This window comes from Rhinolophus ferrumequinum, assembly GCF_004115265.2.
Source record: "Rhinolophus ferrumequinum isolate MPI-CBG mRhiFer1 chromosome 5 unlocalized genomic scaffold, mRhiFer1_v1.p scaffold_110_arrow_ctg1, whole genome shotgun sequence".
Taxonomy (NCBI): domain Eukaryota; kingdom Metazoa; phylum Chordata; class Mammalia; order Chiroptera; family Rhinolophidae; genus Rhinolophus; species Rhinolophus ferrumequinum.
Window position 1 is genome coordinate 15,983,181 of NW_022680355.1, and position 16,013 is coordinate 15,999,193.

The following is a 16,013-nucleotide window of genomic DNA, read 5'->3' on the forward strand; positions in this document are numbered from 1 at the left end:
CTTAACAAGAAGAATGCTTCACGGAGAAACCCAGCCACTGAGCAAATGTTTATTAAGTGTCTACCATATGCCACACATTGTTCTAAAGTGGCAATAAAATGGAGTAAGTCCCTGCTTTTATGCATCTTAAGTTCAGAGACAGGAAAGAGATAATAAACAAGTAAGTAGAGAATTTCAGAGAATGATATACACAGAAATATAACATTTAAAGCACCTGCATATTCTCTAAGGGCCGCGAACGTGTTGTAGCTGTTTTGAAGGCATCTTTCCCAGACCATCTGGATTTCTCTTTCATCACTGTCACATAATCATGTCAACCCCCATCTTGGTCTCACCGTCATGTAAGGAAGACTTGTCTCCTCCACCCATGGTCTTCACTATACTTTTGCTCTTGACCTCTTAGGATTGCCTAGGATCAAAACCAGTAAGAAAGAGGGAACTACAAGTGCACCAAACTCTACATGTCCATGGAGGACTCATGGATCATAGTCAAGTTATGGAACCTTTCCCACATGGCAGTTTGCGCAGGCAGAGAGGCAGCTGTGTCATGTGCACGAGTCTGTCTTAAAAATAGCAGTAATAAACTTGGCCCATCTTCCATGCAAACGTTCATGCCTAACTTATATATAGTCACCTGTGGCCTTTTCAAGATTTCCCATCTGCCCGAGGGTGACTTTTGGCAAAACATTAGGCCAAAAATAACCGCTCAATTGTGAACATGTTATTTGCTAGGTTGGAAGAGTTCACAGACCAAGTTAGTTATTTTATCAACTATGGTTCCATTTTCGTGGGAAATCCTTTACTTTCTTCTCTGTGTCTTTAACGGACCTTTTCCTACCTACACAGAAAGAGTTCTCCAAACCCACTGCATGGTATCTGTTTTCATAACTCCTTTCCTTTATAACAAGCAGTCATTATTGCTCTTTATAATCATGCCTATTAAATTCATGTAATGCCTATTTTCAAGTAGCTTCTTGGAGCTCTAAGTACTTTATGGTTTCTTATTTACACCTTCTTATGGATAAAGATGACACTTTATAATTTTAAGGATCTTTACAATTATTCTTGCCAATCACTATCCCCACATCCCCTCATCCGAGGAAACATCACCATTTTGAAAGTGAGTGAGTAGTCCCACAGCTTGTGGAAGGAATGTCTGTCTGGAATTTAGGACCCGTGGACTCGTTCCTGGGCTAGCGGCCTCCTGGTTCCACAGTGTGACTTGGAGGTGGTTTTTGAGTGCTCAAGTGAGAGGAACTCATGTTACGGAGGTCCTCAGATTACCATCAAACGCTTTCTTTACTAACGCTGCTGAGGTTTTACTTTAAGCCAACTGTCAGTTTTATGTTTCGGGTTGTGATTTGTGATACCTGTGTCCTTTTGGCTTTGAAGGGGCTTCCCCTCCGGGCAAGCGGGAGCACTGCAGCCTGGAGAACAGGATTGCCCCATATTCCATTTATTCCAGCTCCTGTGAAGTATTGCGCAGACGTCACTGCCATGCCTCAGTTTACCCATAGAGACCCTTCCTCTGAGGCTGACACAGTTGGTCAGAAGACCTTTGATACCAGCTCTGGGTGAGAATTCATCCAATCACACACAGACTTTCCAAATTTGCAGAGCACCTACTATGTGTCACTCTCTGAGAGTGATAGAAATCCATTTCTTATAGACCTTGGCATTGCTTCATATTTACTTCATGAATTCTGTCTGTTCTTTCAAATCTTTCATAACGATGTGGTATGTTTCTTAATTAAACCTGGCAATTCTTGGTATCTAATTACTTGGTATGGTAATCTTTCCATACCAGTAGGTATGAATTCCTATTAGCGCTCTTATACACCTAACCGCCATGCCTTGCCTGGGGTGACTGTGAACCCCTGGTAAGGTGGGAGCGTGGATCGCACTGCAGTGCAGGTGAAAGGACGCAGTCCAGGGGTGTAGACTGAGCCCCCACTCTTGGTCAGTATTGTACCAACAGTGGGCAAGTCACTCCATCTTTCTGCACTTGAACTTTTTCAGCCCAGAAGAAGATAATTGGTATCTGGCTACTTGGAAGAATTGGGACCCAGGCTGTGCCAGGGACTGGGGCTGTGGAGTTAGAAAGAAACAGCCCCTACTCATGTGGAGCTTCCAGTAGGAAAGATGACCTACCTACTTTCCATACAATTCTTGGTATGGTCTGAATGTTGGTGCCCCTTTCTCTCCCTAAATTCATGTGTTGAGATCCTAATGCCTGATGCAATGGCATTACAATCTAGGGCTTTGGGGAGGTAATTAGGTCACGAGGGCAGAGCTCTCCTGAGTGGGATTAGTGCTCTTATAGTAAAAGGGATCCCATGGAGTTCCCTTGCCCCTTCCACCATGTGAAGACACAGCAAGAAGGTGGCAGCTATGAACCAGGAAGAGGGCTCTCATTAGAACATGACCAAGCTGGCACCTTGATTTTAGCCTTCTCAGCCTCCAGAACTGTGAGAAGTAAATGCTTGTTTATCAGCCACCCAGTCTATGGTGATTTGTTGCAGCAGCCCAAAGAGATGAAGATAGTATCTGAAACTAACCAATAAATGTATTTAATGTCCTTGATATGTCTAGATTTCAAAATTGTTCTTTTAGAATGAGAGGCAGGCTAGATATTTGTCGTATCCTGTTCTTCATCAAAGAAGGAATCAATCTGTACTTCCCGACCTCACATATCTAGCCTACTTCATATTACACACTTCCATAGAAATGGCGCTTTCTATTACCTTGGCAATGTAAATGTCAAAATGCGAAGACAAGACAGGCATTGGAAGCAGAAAAAAGTTGGAGTCATTACTGTTGCATTTAGAAATTTAGCTTTTTGTAGGAATTATCTACAATATATAAACGCACATATAATTTACCTTTAAATGTTTTCAGAACAAGATATTTGGTTGATTCTCATCTCATCCTCATAGCCTCACCTTGCAGTACTTTTCCAGTTTTTCTCTCACCAAGTTTGCTTTACTAGCTAAACATTTAATTTATGTTGTTAGAAACTTATTTTTGGATATAGAGAGCTTTGAGATAAACTAAGGTTTCTTTCTTCTTTGCCAATTAGCACTAGAATCCTTTTGAAAAATTTTCCCTATAAACCAAGGTTAGTAATAATCAGGATTGTTAAAAATTAACTGCTATTGCAGATAACCCCCCAAAATAATAATAACTTTCTCCCCCAAAGTGCTTAGTCTGCCTCGTTTCAATTTTCTTCATAACATTTTTACCTCTAGCTTCCTTTATTGTAAGAATACAGTATATAATACATGTAACATACAAAATATGAGTTAATCGACTGTTTATTTCATTTGAAATAAAGTTTAGATAGAAAATGAAAAATACTACTAGCCAAAACATAACCCTTTCATAAATTTTGCATTGACTTACTATCTGTCCTCTAAGCTTATTACTTCCGCATTAGAGAATGTGAGGTTCTCATTACACTAAACACCTAACCGCCATGCTTTGCCTGGGGTGACTGTGAACCCCTGGTAAGGTGGGAGCGTGGATTGCACTGCAGTGCAGGTGAAAGGACGCAGTCCAGGGGTGTAGACTGAGTCCCCACTCTTGGTCAGTATTGTACCAACAGTGGGCAAGTCACTCCATCTTTCTGCACTTGAACTTTTTCAGCCCAGAAGAAAATAACAGTACCAGCACTGCACACCCCACAGTGTTGTTATGGGGATTAAATGAGCCGCTAAATGTGAAAAGGTCTTGAAATTTAAAACACAATGGCATGTAAGGAATTCTACGTGTTATGTGCTGTGCGAACTGAATGCCTGGATTAGAAGAACAAGTGTCTTTTTTCCCCCACATATTTGTTAAGGAAACTACATAAAGGAATTTTGAAAATAAAATACAGTTGATCCTTGAACAATGCGGTGAATGGGAGAGGCAGGTGGAGGGGGTGCATTAGAGGCACAGTCAAAAATCCATGTATAACTTTTGATGCCCCAAAAACTTAACTAGTAATAGCCTTCTGTTGACCAAAAGACTTATTGATAACATCAACAGTCGATTAACACATATCTTGTATGTTACATGCATTATATGCTGTATTCTTACAATAAAGTAAGCCAGAGGAAAAAAAATGTTATTAAGAAAATCATGATGAAGAGAAAATGCATTTACAGTCCTGTGTGTATTTATTGAAAAAAAATCCACATATAAGTGGACCCACACCCTTCAAACCTTTGTTGTGCAAGGGTCAATTATAGTCCTCTTTCCCAAGTTCCAATATATTCTCTGGATGGATTAAGAAGTACAAAGGTGAATCCAATGTGAATTTGGAATGAAAAACCTTCAATACAATGCGTAAATGTTGGAAATAACATACTTCTTTCTATCCACTCATTTTATAACCACTAGTTTAGCACATACAACTAGCGGATGTAAAACCCTCAATCTGTCATCACAGTGGAGTTTGGACAAGTACTGAACTCTTAGCTCTATAGCTTTCTCATTGGTTAGGTCCCTAGACTGAAAAGGAAGTGGAGAGAAAATAAAATATTTAGTGGTTTGATTCCATTTCACTCCTTACTTCTGTGCACCTGTAATTCATTTCATAATAGGAATAGCTCCATATACTGGAGCACTGTCTTCCAATGCCAAGAATCTATTTATGAATAAGCAAACATGTTATTGTTATATGTTAGTGTTTGCCTGGTAGTTCAGGCCCAAGAGAAATTGGATGGAAGTATTAAGAAAAGGAATTTGGGTCTGAGCAGCATATTTTGACCTTTCTTTAACAGACCAAACCATGCCAATAGCAGTCTACTCATTCTACTTTTTATTCATATCGCGACTGACAGAACACACCCAAGTTTCATTACAGACTGTTTAGGTACTTGCAAACATATTACCATTTGTCACCCCTATTTAACTTCCGGGGCAAAGAGAGCTACAGAGAGGTGAAGTGACTGCTGCACCAACCACAAGTCCCCAGGGGACTGGCTCCAGCCCTTTATCTCCCCGGTCTCTCTGGTTCTCAGCTGTTTTACGTGATGCTTATCTCCATCAACAACATCTTAGATTTCATGCGCTGTCTTTGCCTGGCAAGGTCATTCCTTTTCATATATTCACTCTATTATTTTCATATTCGATAATGAAGGGAGGAAATGGAAACATATGGCGGCTTTAGCAACAGCACTCTGATTTCATGATTTGACCTTTGTCAAGTTATCCATCATGTTTTCTTATTGCCATCCAGAAATAGCTATGGTGACTGCTATCAGTCACCATGGCTTACTGTCCTCAGTCCAAGTGATAATCTAAGCAAGGTGATTGTGCCATAGAGATTAAAGCACCTTCATCACCCTCCAGCATGTCTCCATTTCCCTAGCTGTGGGTCAAGACTAAGTTCAGAGGTCAGAGATGTAGCAAGATATCACGGTATATTCCCCATCTTCAAATAGGAAGGAAACAGCACACCATCATTTCCCCCATCACACTACGATTCCCACAAATGCTTTAACTCCAGTTATTAGTACTCAGGGGCCTGGTTGAGTTGAATAGGTGCATGGTTTTGAGACTGGGAGGGCAGAAACCAGTACTCAGTGGTCCGGGCCTGTTTCGGGCTGTGTTCTGTGTTGTCCATCCAGCTGAGAGCATTCTGGGCTTCCTGTAAGCACACACCTCCTGGAATGGTGCCTTTTGGATGCCTGACTATGTTGTCTGTAGCATCTTGTCTTTTCTGTGTGTGTTTGACTAGCTGTTTTACTTGGCTGATCTGCACGGAATTCTTCTAATTCCAATAAACAGAAGTACAGTGTGTATTTTCCTGGCTAACTATATGCTAAGCCTGGTCAGTATAATGAAGAGAGGAAGCAGGTTTTTCTTATTTTGGAGAAGAGCACCTAATTGGTCTTTTGAGGTAGATGCTCCACTGTCAGAATTTCAAGGTGACTAAACAATCTTTCCCTCGCCTACCTCCTTAGGTGCCCTGCTTCAGGTGCATGATGGCTGCGACCTGAAATAGTTTAACTCTGTGGGCAGGACGTCTGGTGCCCACAGAGTTAAACTATTTCCAGGTTCCCCAATCTCTGTCCTCCGATTCCATGATGGGGGTGGGGAGTGGGGGTAGCTAAAGGTCTTGACCTTGTCACTCTTCCTAAGGACAAGAGGAGAGGAATCGATGAATCCAGCTGTGAATTCAGTGTCCCAGAAAAGAGAAGCCAAAATGCTTTCTAGTACTCCGACCTTTCCAAATCTTCTCTTAGTCATCTGTGATGTTTGCTGACAGTTGATAGCAAAAAGAAAATGTGAAACTGGATTTGCTATTAAACGTATAAGAGAAAGGTAAATGAGTTCCTTATTTCTCTTTGATAATTAGGAGCACTAACACCAGGCTTGAGTGAATGCAGACAAGACCCCTATAGGCAGCATAATGTATTAATGTAAAAATATGCCTAGACAACATAACTTGTCAGAGAGGATTATTTCTACCTAGTGAATCTGCGGGAGCCCCTTGGCTCCACCATTCAGAATTTGATGAGAGAAGAGAGTGGGGCAAGAGAAAGAGAGAGAGAGAGAGAGAGGGAGAGAGAGAGAAAGGGAGAGAGAGGGAGAGAGAGAGAGAGAGAGAGAGAGAGAGAGAGAGAGAGAGAGAGAGAGAGAGAGAGAGAGAGAGAGCATTAGTGAACAGCTACTGTGGCATTGATGTTTGAGCGCACTTCTGAACTGGCTTTGTTGAGACTATCACTGTTATCAGTGTAGAAAGCATGCGCTGTCCCAAATCCGCTGTTACTATGAGAAATGAGGAGCTGCTTTTAAGGTATGTTGTGGTGTCCTTTGTTTTAACGTATGCTTTTCTCGTTTCCATAGCTGGCTGAGACAATAATCATGGTCTAAAGCAAGTGGGTTCCTTATCTTAGAAGGGGAAAAAAAGGGAATCTAGAGAGAGGGGGGAAAGGAAATCAAGACTAAGAGATTGGAAGAAAGAGAGCAAATGAGGGAAAGGAAGAGGACTGCTGTGTGCGAGTTCGATTTGCACGAGTTGCCTTTTGAAAGCATGTCATGTTTTTGCTCGCTGTGATTTGCGAGTGGCCAGTGGCTCATTTTAAAGCCTCTGACTCTGGCTCTCGGTTTGTCTTTTCCTTTGCAATGTCTAAGCCTCTTTCATTATTATGCACTCTGCATGGAATAATCACCGAAAAAGGAGCCAAGGAGACCCCATATTAGACTTGCGTTCCAAATACCGCTCTAATCTGGACTTAGCCTACCTAGATAGTCCTTCTGTGTTACCAGGTTTGGATCACTTTATCCTGTGTGCCAAAATGTGTACCTGTTTAAGGACCTCTGTTCATGCATGGCGTCCCGGGTCCCTGTGTATTGAAAGCAAATATTTGTTTCCTGCATCTGTGTTAGGTTTCTTTCGCGTACCAGGAATAAGCCAAAACTGACCTTTCGGAAAGCAGAGAAAGAATTATAAGAGAATTGGCATCCTGCTTTGAAAAATGTAGTCTTTTGTTTATTTGCTAGCAGACATTGTAGCACTGAATACATCTTTGGGTCTGACAATGGGACCGGTTGAACAATGGAGCTGTCAAACTAGCTTAATGCATGTCTGCTTTTTTTTTTTCCTTGCTTTTTTTTTTCTTTCTCAACACCCTTTTTAACTGCTATAATCTTGTTTGTATAGACTATACAGAATGAAGAGCTTTTAGAACTGCTTGTTTGTGGTTTTGTGCATTTAAAATTTTACTATCTGCTGTTCATAGAGCTTTTTGCATTTTGTAGCTATGTTGGTTGTGTTGAGTTAGAGATTTATTGCTCACCTCTCCGTTAACTACAGAAAGAAATGTATTGATTGAGACTGCTTGTAATACCATTATCATTCTGACAAATACCTCATGATCAGACATGCCTCTACAGTATTTATGCTTGGGGATTTTAAATTTGCCTAGTTGGTGGACTTACGGAATACAGCATGAGAGAGAAGTTACGGGGAACGTTTCTGTGTTTAAGTAAATTATAATGTCTAGTCTCTATCTCCCCTTTTGGCATCCAGGTAGACAAACAGTTTAGGAATTCAAGGACACGTGAGAACTTTTGCCCTTCTAATTTTGGTCTGAAACTATTACTATATGTAGCCTTTAAGTTCTTAAGTTAAAGGGTTCTATGGAATGCATTAATTTTTGATATATGGTTATGTGCTCATAAATGCATTTCTATGCAAGGCAAACATTCCTCACGTCTTCAAAAACTTTTCTTTTTATAAAATAAGCATTGGTTTCTAAGGTGAAAACAGTGAGACTTCAAAAAGAGAAAATGGAAAAATTCGTTTCGAAGTTCTCAAATATTGAAACCATTTTTGTTCTCACGATCGATATGAAAGGACTGGTCCTAGAAAGTTAACTGGTAATTGATTTACATGAAAATCATCTCATTGAGGTTGGTTTCCATAAAGAATATATTTTATCTAACATTTTAGTGTTTTGCTTTAATTAGATGCCGGTGCCAGCTATTGAAAAATGTTAGTAAATTTATGGAGAAAGATTAAGGACCTAATTTTTAAAAACAGGAAGGGAATCATTTTAAAATGCAAAATTTTAAATAAGGTTTAGTTACAAATACTTACTTTTGGATTATATCGTGGTTCAAATTAGTGATGTTACCAATAAATAAGGAAGAAATGTATTCCTTATGAAAACACAGTTATGAAACAACTATTTTTTAGACTTTGGACATACATTTCATTTTTTTAAACTTAAGTTGAAATATGAAATACTTAATTCAGAATAATTAAAATTAATGTTACAGGCTAAATAAATTGCCTTCTCAAGCACAGATTTTTCTATGGACAATATATTCAGAGCCTGGGTGGACTCAAAACGTATCTGTGGTAAAATGATATTTTAACAGTTATCCATTGTGAATAGAATGGATTTTAAGTGCAGACTTATTATATTCTCTCACTTCTGATGGGATCTGAATTGCTCACTGCATCGGGTATGCCAATAATTGCTTTTAGGATGAGCTCATAAAAGGTAATTGGTGAAGCTTTATAACCGAAGCTAGCCCACTGTTACCAGCACACCTGGATTCTGCTTTCATGTGAAATTTTTATTCCAAAACAAAGGTTGCAAAGCAATATTTTGTGGTTTGGAAGAAAAGTAGTCTTCTATGCTCCCTAGATAGCTGTCAGTATCATGCTGGAATGAAGATATAACTTGGGAACCTCCATGCTACATTTTTGACTAAATTATAATTATTTACCTATGAGCTATTCTCTTGGATTTCTAGGTGGTCTTAGGTCCAAGAACAAGGGAAATCCCTTCTTATTTTGTTTGCTTCTCCTGTGGTTTGATGCACTACCAGCTAAAATTCAGAGAGCCCCCTGCCTCCCCATTCCAGTATCCCACATACGGATTATCTTTTCCTTTAGCCTGATGGGGAAGGCAGAGATTGCTTGAAGTCAGCAAACTTGTCTACATCTATTTCCACGACAGTAACAAGATATGTAATCTCTGACCTGCCATCAGCTTCTAGGTGTATCCCCTCGATAGTGACCTAAACAAATACCAAAGTAAATTTTAATTCTGAGTCCAGGCTTGCAGAAAAGGAATAGCAAAAGATTCAAACTGGGAAAATGGCTTCTTTCAATAGAGTAATGATGGCACCCCAAGTCCCTTCACGCACAAGCCCCCGGGATACCCACATAGATGAGTTCAGCAGACCACAGGCTGAGCTCTGGAACCTCAGTGCATTAGTAATCCTTTTTTTGTTAAAATGAAACCTTACCATTTTTCATTTTTTAAAATATGAGTGTATACAATTACAAAATATCCTTTTGGGGCTGAAAAGCAAAGAAGAGCATTTGATTAATATTCATATCTGGAACTTTGTAGCAAGTACAGACTGTGCTTGAATGCCTAGGAAGTCATTCCAAGAGTGAATCAATACTAATTATTGTAATCAGGGGGTTAATTAGGTGAAAATGTGGCTGATGGAAAGTTCATTCCTCACAGCCCTGGAAACACGTAGGTTGATGAAAAGAAAGATAAAATGCAAAATGAAGAGTGTTGTGTGGGAATGATTGCTCTCCACTCAAGGGGTCAGGATTTGTAGATGCAAAACATACCTTGATTTGGTGTCATCATGGTAGTGAGGAAATTAGAAATACCCAGCTTAGGTTCTTCTGTAGAGATTTCTGTAAAAGTTATTAGCAGAATGTAGTTGGTTGTGCCTCTCCAGAGCATTTTTCTGCACCTTTTCGAACAGTAACAAGTACAGTCCATTCAGTTGCAGTTATGCCTTCAACCATCCTTATTAGTCTTCATGAATTTCTTTCCACTTTTTGGTAATTCCTGAGGGATCTCCTTTTTTATAAAACTATTGATTGCCTCTCTAATGTTTATTGGCTTTGGGAGTTTTGCTGAACTCACAGTGACTTTTATTCTGTAGGTTTGGAGAGGATTAAAGTTTGTGGCATTTCACTTAACTGACATTGGGAAGAGGGTGTCCAAGGAGGGAAAGCATATGTGAGGTTTTAATGTTGTAGGCCATTAAGGCTCAAAATGAAGTGTCCTAGAGCTGTAGCACCTTTCCGATCACGTGGTACCAGTCTACAGAGATCAGACTGTGATGGAAGCCAGATATGCATGTGTGGGCGTGTGTGTGTTTGGACCTCCACTCAACTCAGAAATGTGCTGGTTAAGCCTGATTTGGGATGAAGTACACTTTGTTCCCAAACGCTGTCTTCTGCTTCCTGCGATGTTGTTAGGAATTATGGGATATAGCAATGTTTGTCTTCTCCATAGTGTTCTTCTCACTGTGTGTCTGATCCCAAGCACATTTTCTTGTACTCCCGACCATCAAGGTTGACAGGAAATGGCACCTGTGGGGACAGGGTGACACCAGCCCACGATGACATGTATCACAGGACAGCTCGGGCTGGCATCTCCGCCCATGCCGAGCTGACCCTCCCCTTATTGGCTGCTAAGCATTCTGATCAATCACTGGCGTTTATGCAGCCCGACTAGCCAGCATGCCCTCACAGAAAAAGAAACAGAATTTTCCTGTAAAATCATTTGGTTCCACCAACTTTGTCGGGATAGTTGAGAAGAGCTTGAGGTTTGAAGTTATGAAGCTGATACACCTACAATACCCGGGGTTTTTAAAAATCCCTATCTTGAGAAAGATGGCAGCTGCAGTCAGTAAAAACTCTTTGCTGCAACCTACGGATGGCATTGCTGGTTTCCAGCTGGTGTGTGACCGACCAGAAGGGGCACAGTGTGCCTGAGGCAGACATGGAATCACATGCCTCCCCCCTCTCCCCCCGCCCCGCCGCCCCGAAGCCATCTATCTCATAACACAAGGGCTGTGGGCCCTGCAGTGACGTAGTCTGTGTCCCGTTATGCTTTTTGAATACCTTGGTCTGGGGCCCCAGCTCTCTTGTGCGTTCTGTGAAATGGCTTACTGTTTATTCAGAGATGATTTAGGGAGCTCCTCTGTCAGTGAAAACACATAGACTTGGGGGGGTGGCATGAGTTCCTGGTGGCAGAACTTAGGACTCATTTTGATCTTGTCTTTGGAAACCGACTTAATAAAAGGGAATGGTGCCCTCATTCCAGTCCCTGGTGCTCAATGTCTGCTGTCCATAAACCAGAACCTTCCTGTTGCCCGTGGTGTAGGCTGCTGGCCTTAGATGTAGATGTGCCAGTGGAAACCTTAATGGTACAGGACAATACATTTAGGGCTGGCTTTCTCTTTTCCTCCTTTTGCCAGTTCCAAGATTAAACAAAGATGGGGGTGGTGGGGAGAGTTAAGATTGGAGGTGAGGAATAAGACCGAAATTTATTAACAATTTCCTCTATGCCCAGCACGACATTAGGTGGTTTCTTTATCTAATTTAATCCTCACAGATATCCAAGAGTTAGTAGTAGTTCAGTTATTTCCATTTTAAAGATAAACCGAGCCTGAGAGAGGTGATGTGGTGGTCCGATAGACACACAGGTCATAGTGGGAGTGGTTCTAACTCCAGACTCAGCCGAACTCCTTCCGTGGCTAACTTGAAAAGTATTAACGATTGAACATTTGACACTTTAAAGTCAGACCTTCCTCTGGGGCTACATTTCCACTGTTGGACATTGATTTTTACGCACCTCCTAGTTTTGCCATTTAGTACGCTGTACAAGAAAGGAAAAACAAGGAATAAGAAAGGAAAAGTCTCAGCAGTTTTCTGCTTCTGAGTTCTCACCACAACTCTCTTCTATATCCCCACTGATTCGTGAGGTCTTTGAGTTAAAGCATCCTATGCCTCACTTTTTTCAGGCTTTCATCTGTATAATGGGAACAGATGTTGGGAGGAATAATAGAGAGTTTTAAAGATTGATGAAATTGAAGTGTGATTTTTTAATCTGTGTTAGGGGCCAGAATAGGTCATACTGCGATCATAACCAATCAAGCAACAAAGATATTTTGTGCTCAATATAGAACATAGTCTCAGCCATCAAGAAGCTCACAACGGTCATGGAAACAGAACCGTAGGTAAAAAAATACCAAGTGGAGAGGGACTTGAACTGGGTGGAACAGGAGGGGGAAGGTGTCCTTAGGACACTCTGGATTGATCTTTGCTGTTAAAAGAAAACAAAATCCTCAGCCTGATCACCTTTCTTCCTCAGACACCCAAGGTCATTCACATCTCCTCCTCTCTAAGCTTGCCTTATTCCTATGAAATAGGGCAAATGTAGCCACTCGCCTCCCCAGAGTATTGAGAAAGTAAGCTGTTGGGTAACACAAAAGTTTATACTCCACAGTAGAGATACGACAAGATAGAACACAATCCGCTTAGCTTGGCTAGAGAGCTACACCCCCTTTCCATGAACATTTTGGGTAGGTTTTGTTTTTGTTTTTGTTTTTTTAAGAGAAAGAAAAAAAAACATTCTTTTTTATTCCTAATGGAGTTCATGGGAATTAGCATCAAAAGCAAATTTAAATACAAAGTCATTTGGGATTTTCAAAAACCTCTATCATAAGCTCAAAATGGCTAGAGAGTTGAACCATATTCTAGGGAAAAAATAAATTTCCTGTGCTCAAAACCTTAATGTATTTTCAACCTCTATGTCACTTGAATAGCTTGGTTACATAATTGCTGTAGGGATAATTAGGCTAACACATTGTACTTCTTATGTGACGGTCACGGTCGGCTCTGACTTTTCAGCCATTCATCCCTACGAGGAAATGAAGGCCATCCATGCACATGACAAATGTCTAGCTGATGAATCAGAAAATTATATGACGTGTTCCCTCCATCAACTCTTTGGCAGAAACAAATGCAGAATCCAACAGGTGTGGTTCTTAAATCTTATAATCTTTTCCACTCCGAATGCAAGTAGCATTTGCTTGAAAAAGTCTGGTCTGCTTGCACCATCTCGAATGACTTCTGATCCTCGTAACCAAAAGCTCTTTGATAGGGCTTGGTCACTGTTGTGGCGAAAGTGGATTTATGTATTTTGTTTTACTCTCTTAATCCTCACTCTAATTCATTTGTTCAGGAAAAGGAAAGACATTCAGGCAAGTGGGGCTGTCATGCCTCCAGAAATTTCCTCTTAGGTCAAGATTTTGATTCTTGCCTAGGTCTGTCTCAAACAACCCCATCCTAAGGCTAAAATTTCCCTTTCTTTTTCTTTCACCCCCACCTGTTGCTGCTTTCTCTGTGGACCTAGTGTTATGCCTGCTTACAATATCCACCCAGCTGTTGCTGTTCAGCTGTTGCCGTTTGTCAAGCAATCATTTCTCCTTTTTTAATTTAACAACACGTGACAGTAAGATGAGAACTTTTGGCCAATTGGGGAAAACATTTTGTGGGGTGGGGGTGTTGAAGGGCAGACTGCCAGGGAACTAAAAACCTCATTCTGATGGGTATAAATTTTGCTCCTGCCGCCAGGCTGGCACCAGATAAGGGTACCTGGTATAGTTTGACAAATCTCGGCATCTTCAAGAGGCCACTGGAACATTCCTTCAGAGGTTTTTCCTGAATGCCTTTGTGTGCAAATCCACCATGATGGACAGACAAGCTTTTTTCATCTCCCCATCCTTTCTCCATTCTTTTCCTTCCCAATTTTCACATCCAATTTACTCACTTGGTGGGACACAGTCTTACATCCTCCCCCTCCCGCCCCCTGGTAATGTCTGGAAGGAAGCCCAATTCCAGAGACAGCTGTGCCTAGGTCAGAAATCAGCTTTGGTCAAGGCAAAGCAAACTTGATTTCTCTCGCAGATAAGCAACCCACAGCAACTCACTTCACTTTTGTAGTCACCGGCTCTTCAGGCACACAGCTGCAGAGGGAAAGCTTCTGGCATTATCTGGCTTCCATTGGAGAGAGAAAAGGGGAACACGGAGAAAGAAAGAAAAAGCTGAAAGGTGGGGGGAGGGGGGAACAAAGAAGGCAGCAGCAGTGTAATGGAGAAAGGAGAGAAAGGGAAAGGCGAGTTAGAGAGGGAAATGATGAGCTGGCTGGGCTCTGGGTCTGCCGGTTCCACAGCGTTAGCATTCCACCCCCTTGGAATGGAGGCTTCTGAAAACTCTAGAGGAGCACCTCACTTCCGAGCACGAAGGTATGTATGCAAAGACCATGTTCAGTCGGAGGGCCTCTTCAGGAGGGAGATAAATTCACTCTTAGGTATTTTCGCTCTATTAAAAACAGATTCAGAAAAACACAAGATTGCCAAAAGCCAGTAGCAGCTGTTCTCAAGGGAGAGTGACTACTTAAAATTCCCATAAAAATGTAAAAATATGAGTTTAATAATGAGTTCATCTTTATTGGCATTTAATTTCACTTAAGTTGTTTGAAGAAGGTGATAAAAATCACCATTCCAGAAGCTTTCCAAAGTGTGTGTGTATGGGGGAGGCAGGGGGAGTAATAAGGTTATCATTTTAAACTTATGATTGGTGATCTAAGTATTTATTTCTTAAGTGACACTTTTATGGAGCTAAGAAAAGATGTATTTACAATGTATCACTTGAGGATCTATTTCAGTTTTTTTATTATTATTATTATTGCAAGTTGCTAATGAAACTGGGTAAGCCAGGAACAAACACATGGCCACAAAGTCAGATACTCTCTTAGGTACTTAAAATTCATGTGGATTTCAAAATTATTGGCTGGAAATGATGGGAAACCCCCTTGTAGGTCCGGTATTTCTTGCTCCAAATGGCTCTGAGCGCAATGGGCTTTTTTTTTTTTTTTTTTAACCAAAACAGCTATGTTAATAAAATTTGAATTTGAAAATGTGATAGGGGAAAAGATATTTTGGATTGTAGTTTGTAAGGATGAGCCAGAAGTGACGGGGGAAAAAACCCTTTTGTGAAGGTGGCTTTTTGAGTTAGACAGAACAGCGCTGGTTCATCTACAGTTGTTGCGTAGCTGACAGTCTGCTTTTAAAGAGATTGCAATGCGTGAAGTTATGTATAGGAATGTTTTTTAAAATGGAAATTTGTCATAAAATTTACAGGGTTGTCTGCAGGAGAAAAAAATTAATTGTTTGGTTATAAACATCAATCAGTCTATGTCAGGTACCAGTGTGTCAGTTATAATATACACTTTGAGCAACAATGTTGAAAGGTCAAGGGACTACATTCTGGTTCATTGATTTAGTGGGGTGACAGAAATAGGATTCTTTGAGTTCAAGCAGTGCGTATTCTATGTACAAATGCATTTATTAGCACTCTGTTTCTATTGAAAGTGTTGTGTTTTTGTGGGTTTTTTTTAATGCCAGCGATAATTCAGTGCTCAAACAATGACCATTGGACAAAATTCAGTTTGAGATGAGGCGTGAGAGGGAAAGGGGTTTTGCTGAAATAGCACAGTGCAATGGATTGCATTGGAAGGCCTCATCTAAAATGAGGTCATTCAGAAACTTTCCCTTGAAGTGCTTCCAATCTTGAATTGCCTTTTGTTTGGGAAATGAATAGCAAGTTGATTAAAAAAAGAGAGAGAGAGACAATTAGGGAAGGTAGGGGGATGGGCCTAGGGAAGAGCTTACGGTTTTTCTAC

At 40.8% G+C, this 16,013-nt stretch overlaps 1 protein-coding gene across 2 annotated transcripts in view; it reads left to right on the forward strand.

The window, feature by feature from the left end:
* Positions 1–16,013, forward strand: part of CELF2 (CUGBP Elav-like family member 2) — a 486,548-nt gene that overhangs the window by 174,591 nt on the left and 295,944 nt on the right. Inside the window, exon 1 of one of the 2 annotated variants that reach the window (XM_033100761.1) lies at positions 6,728–6,787. The exons of the other annotated variant lie outside the window; for it this stretch is intronic. Coding sequence (XP_032956652.1) covers positions 6,735–6,787 — 53 coding nt within the window. The 5' untranslated portion in view covers positions 6,728–6,734. Of the gene's footprint in view, positions 1–6,727; positions 6,788–16,013 lie in introns of those variants that run through there. 2 annotated transcript variants of the gene reach the window in all.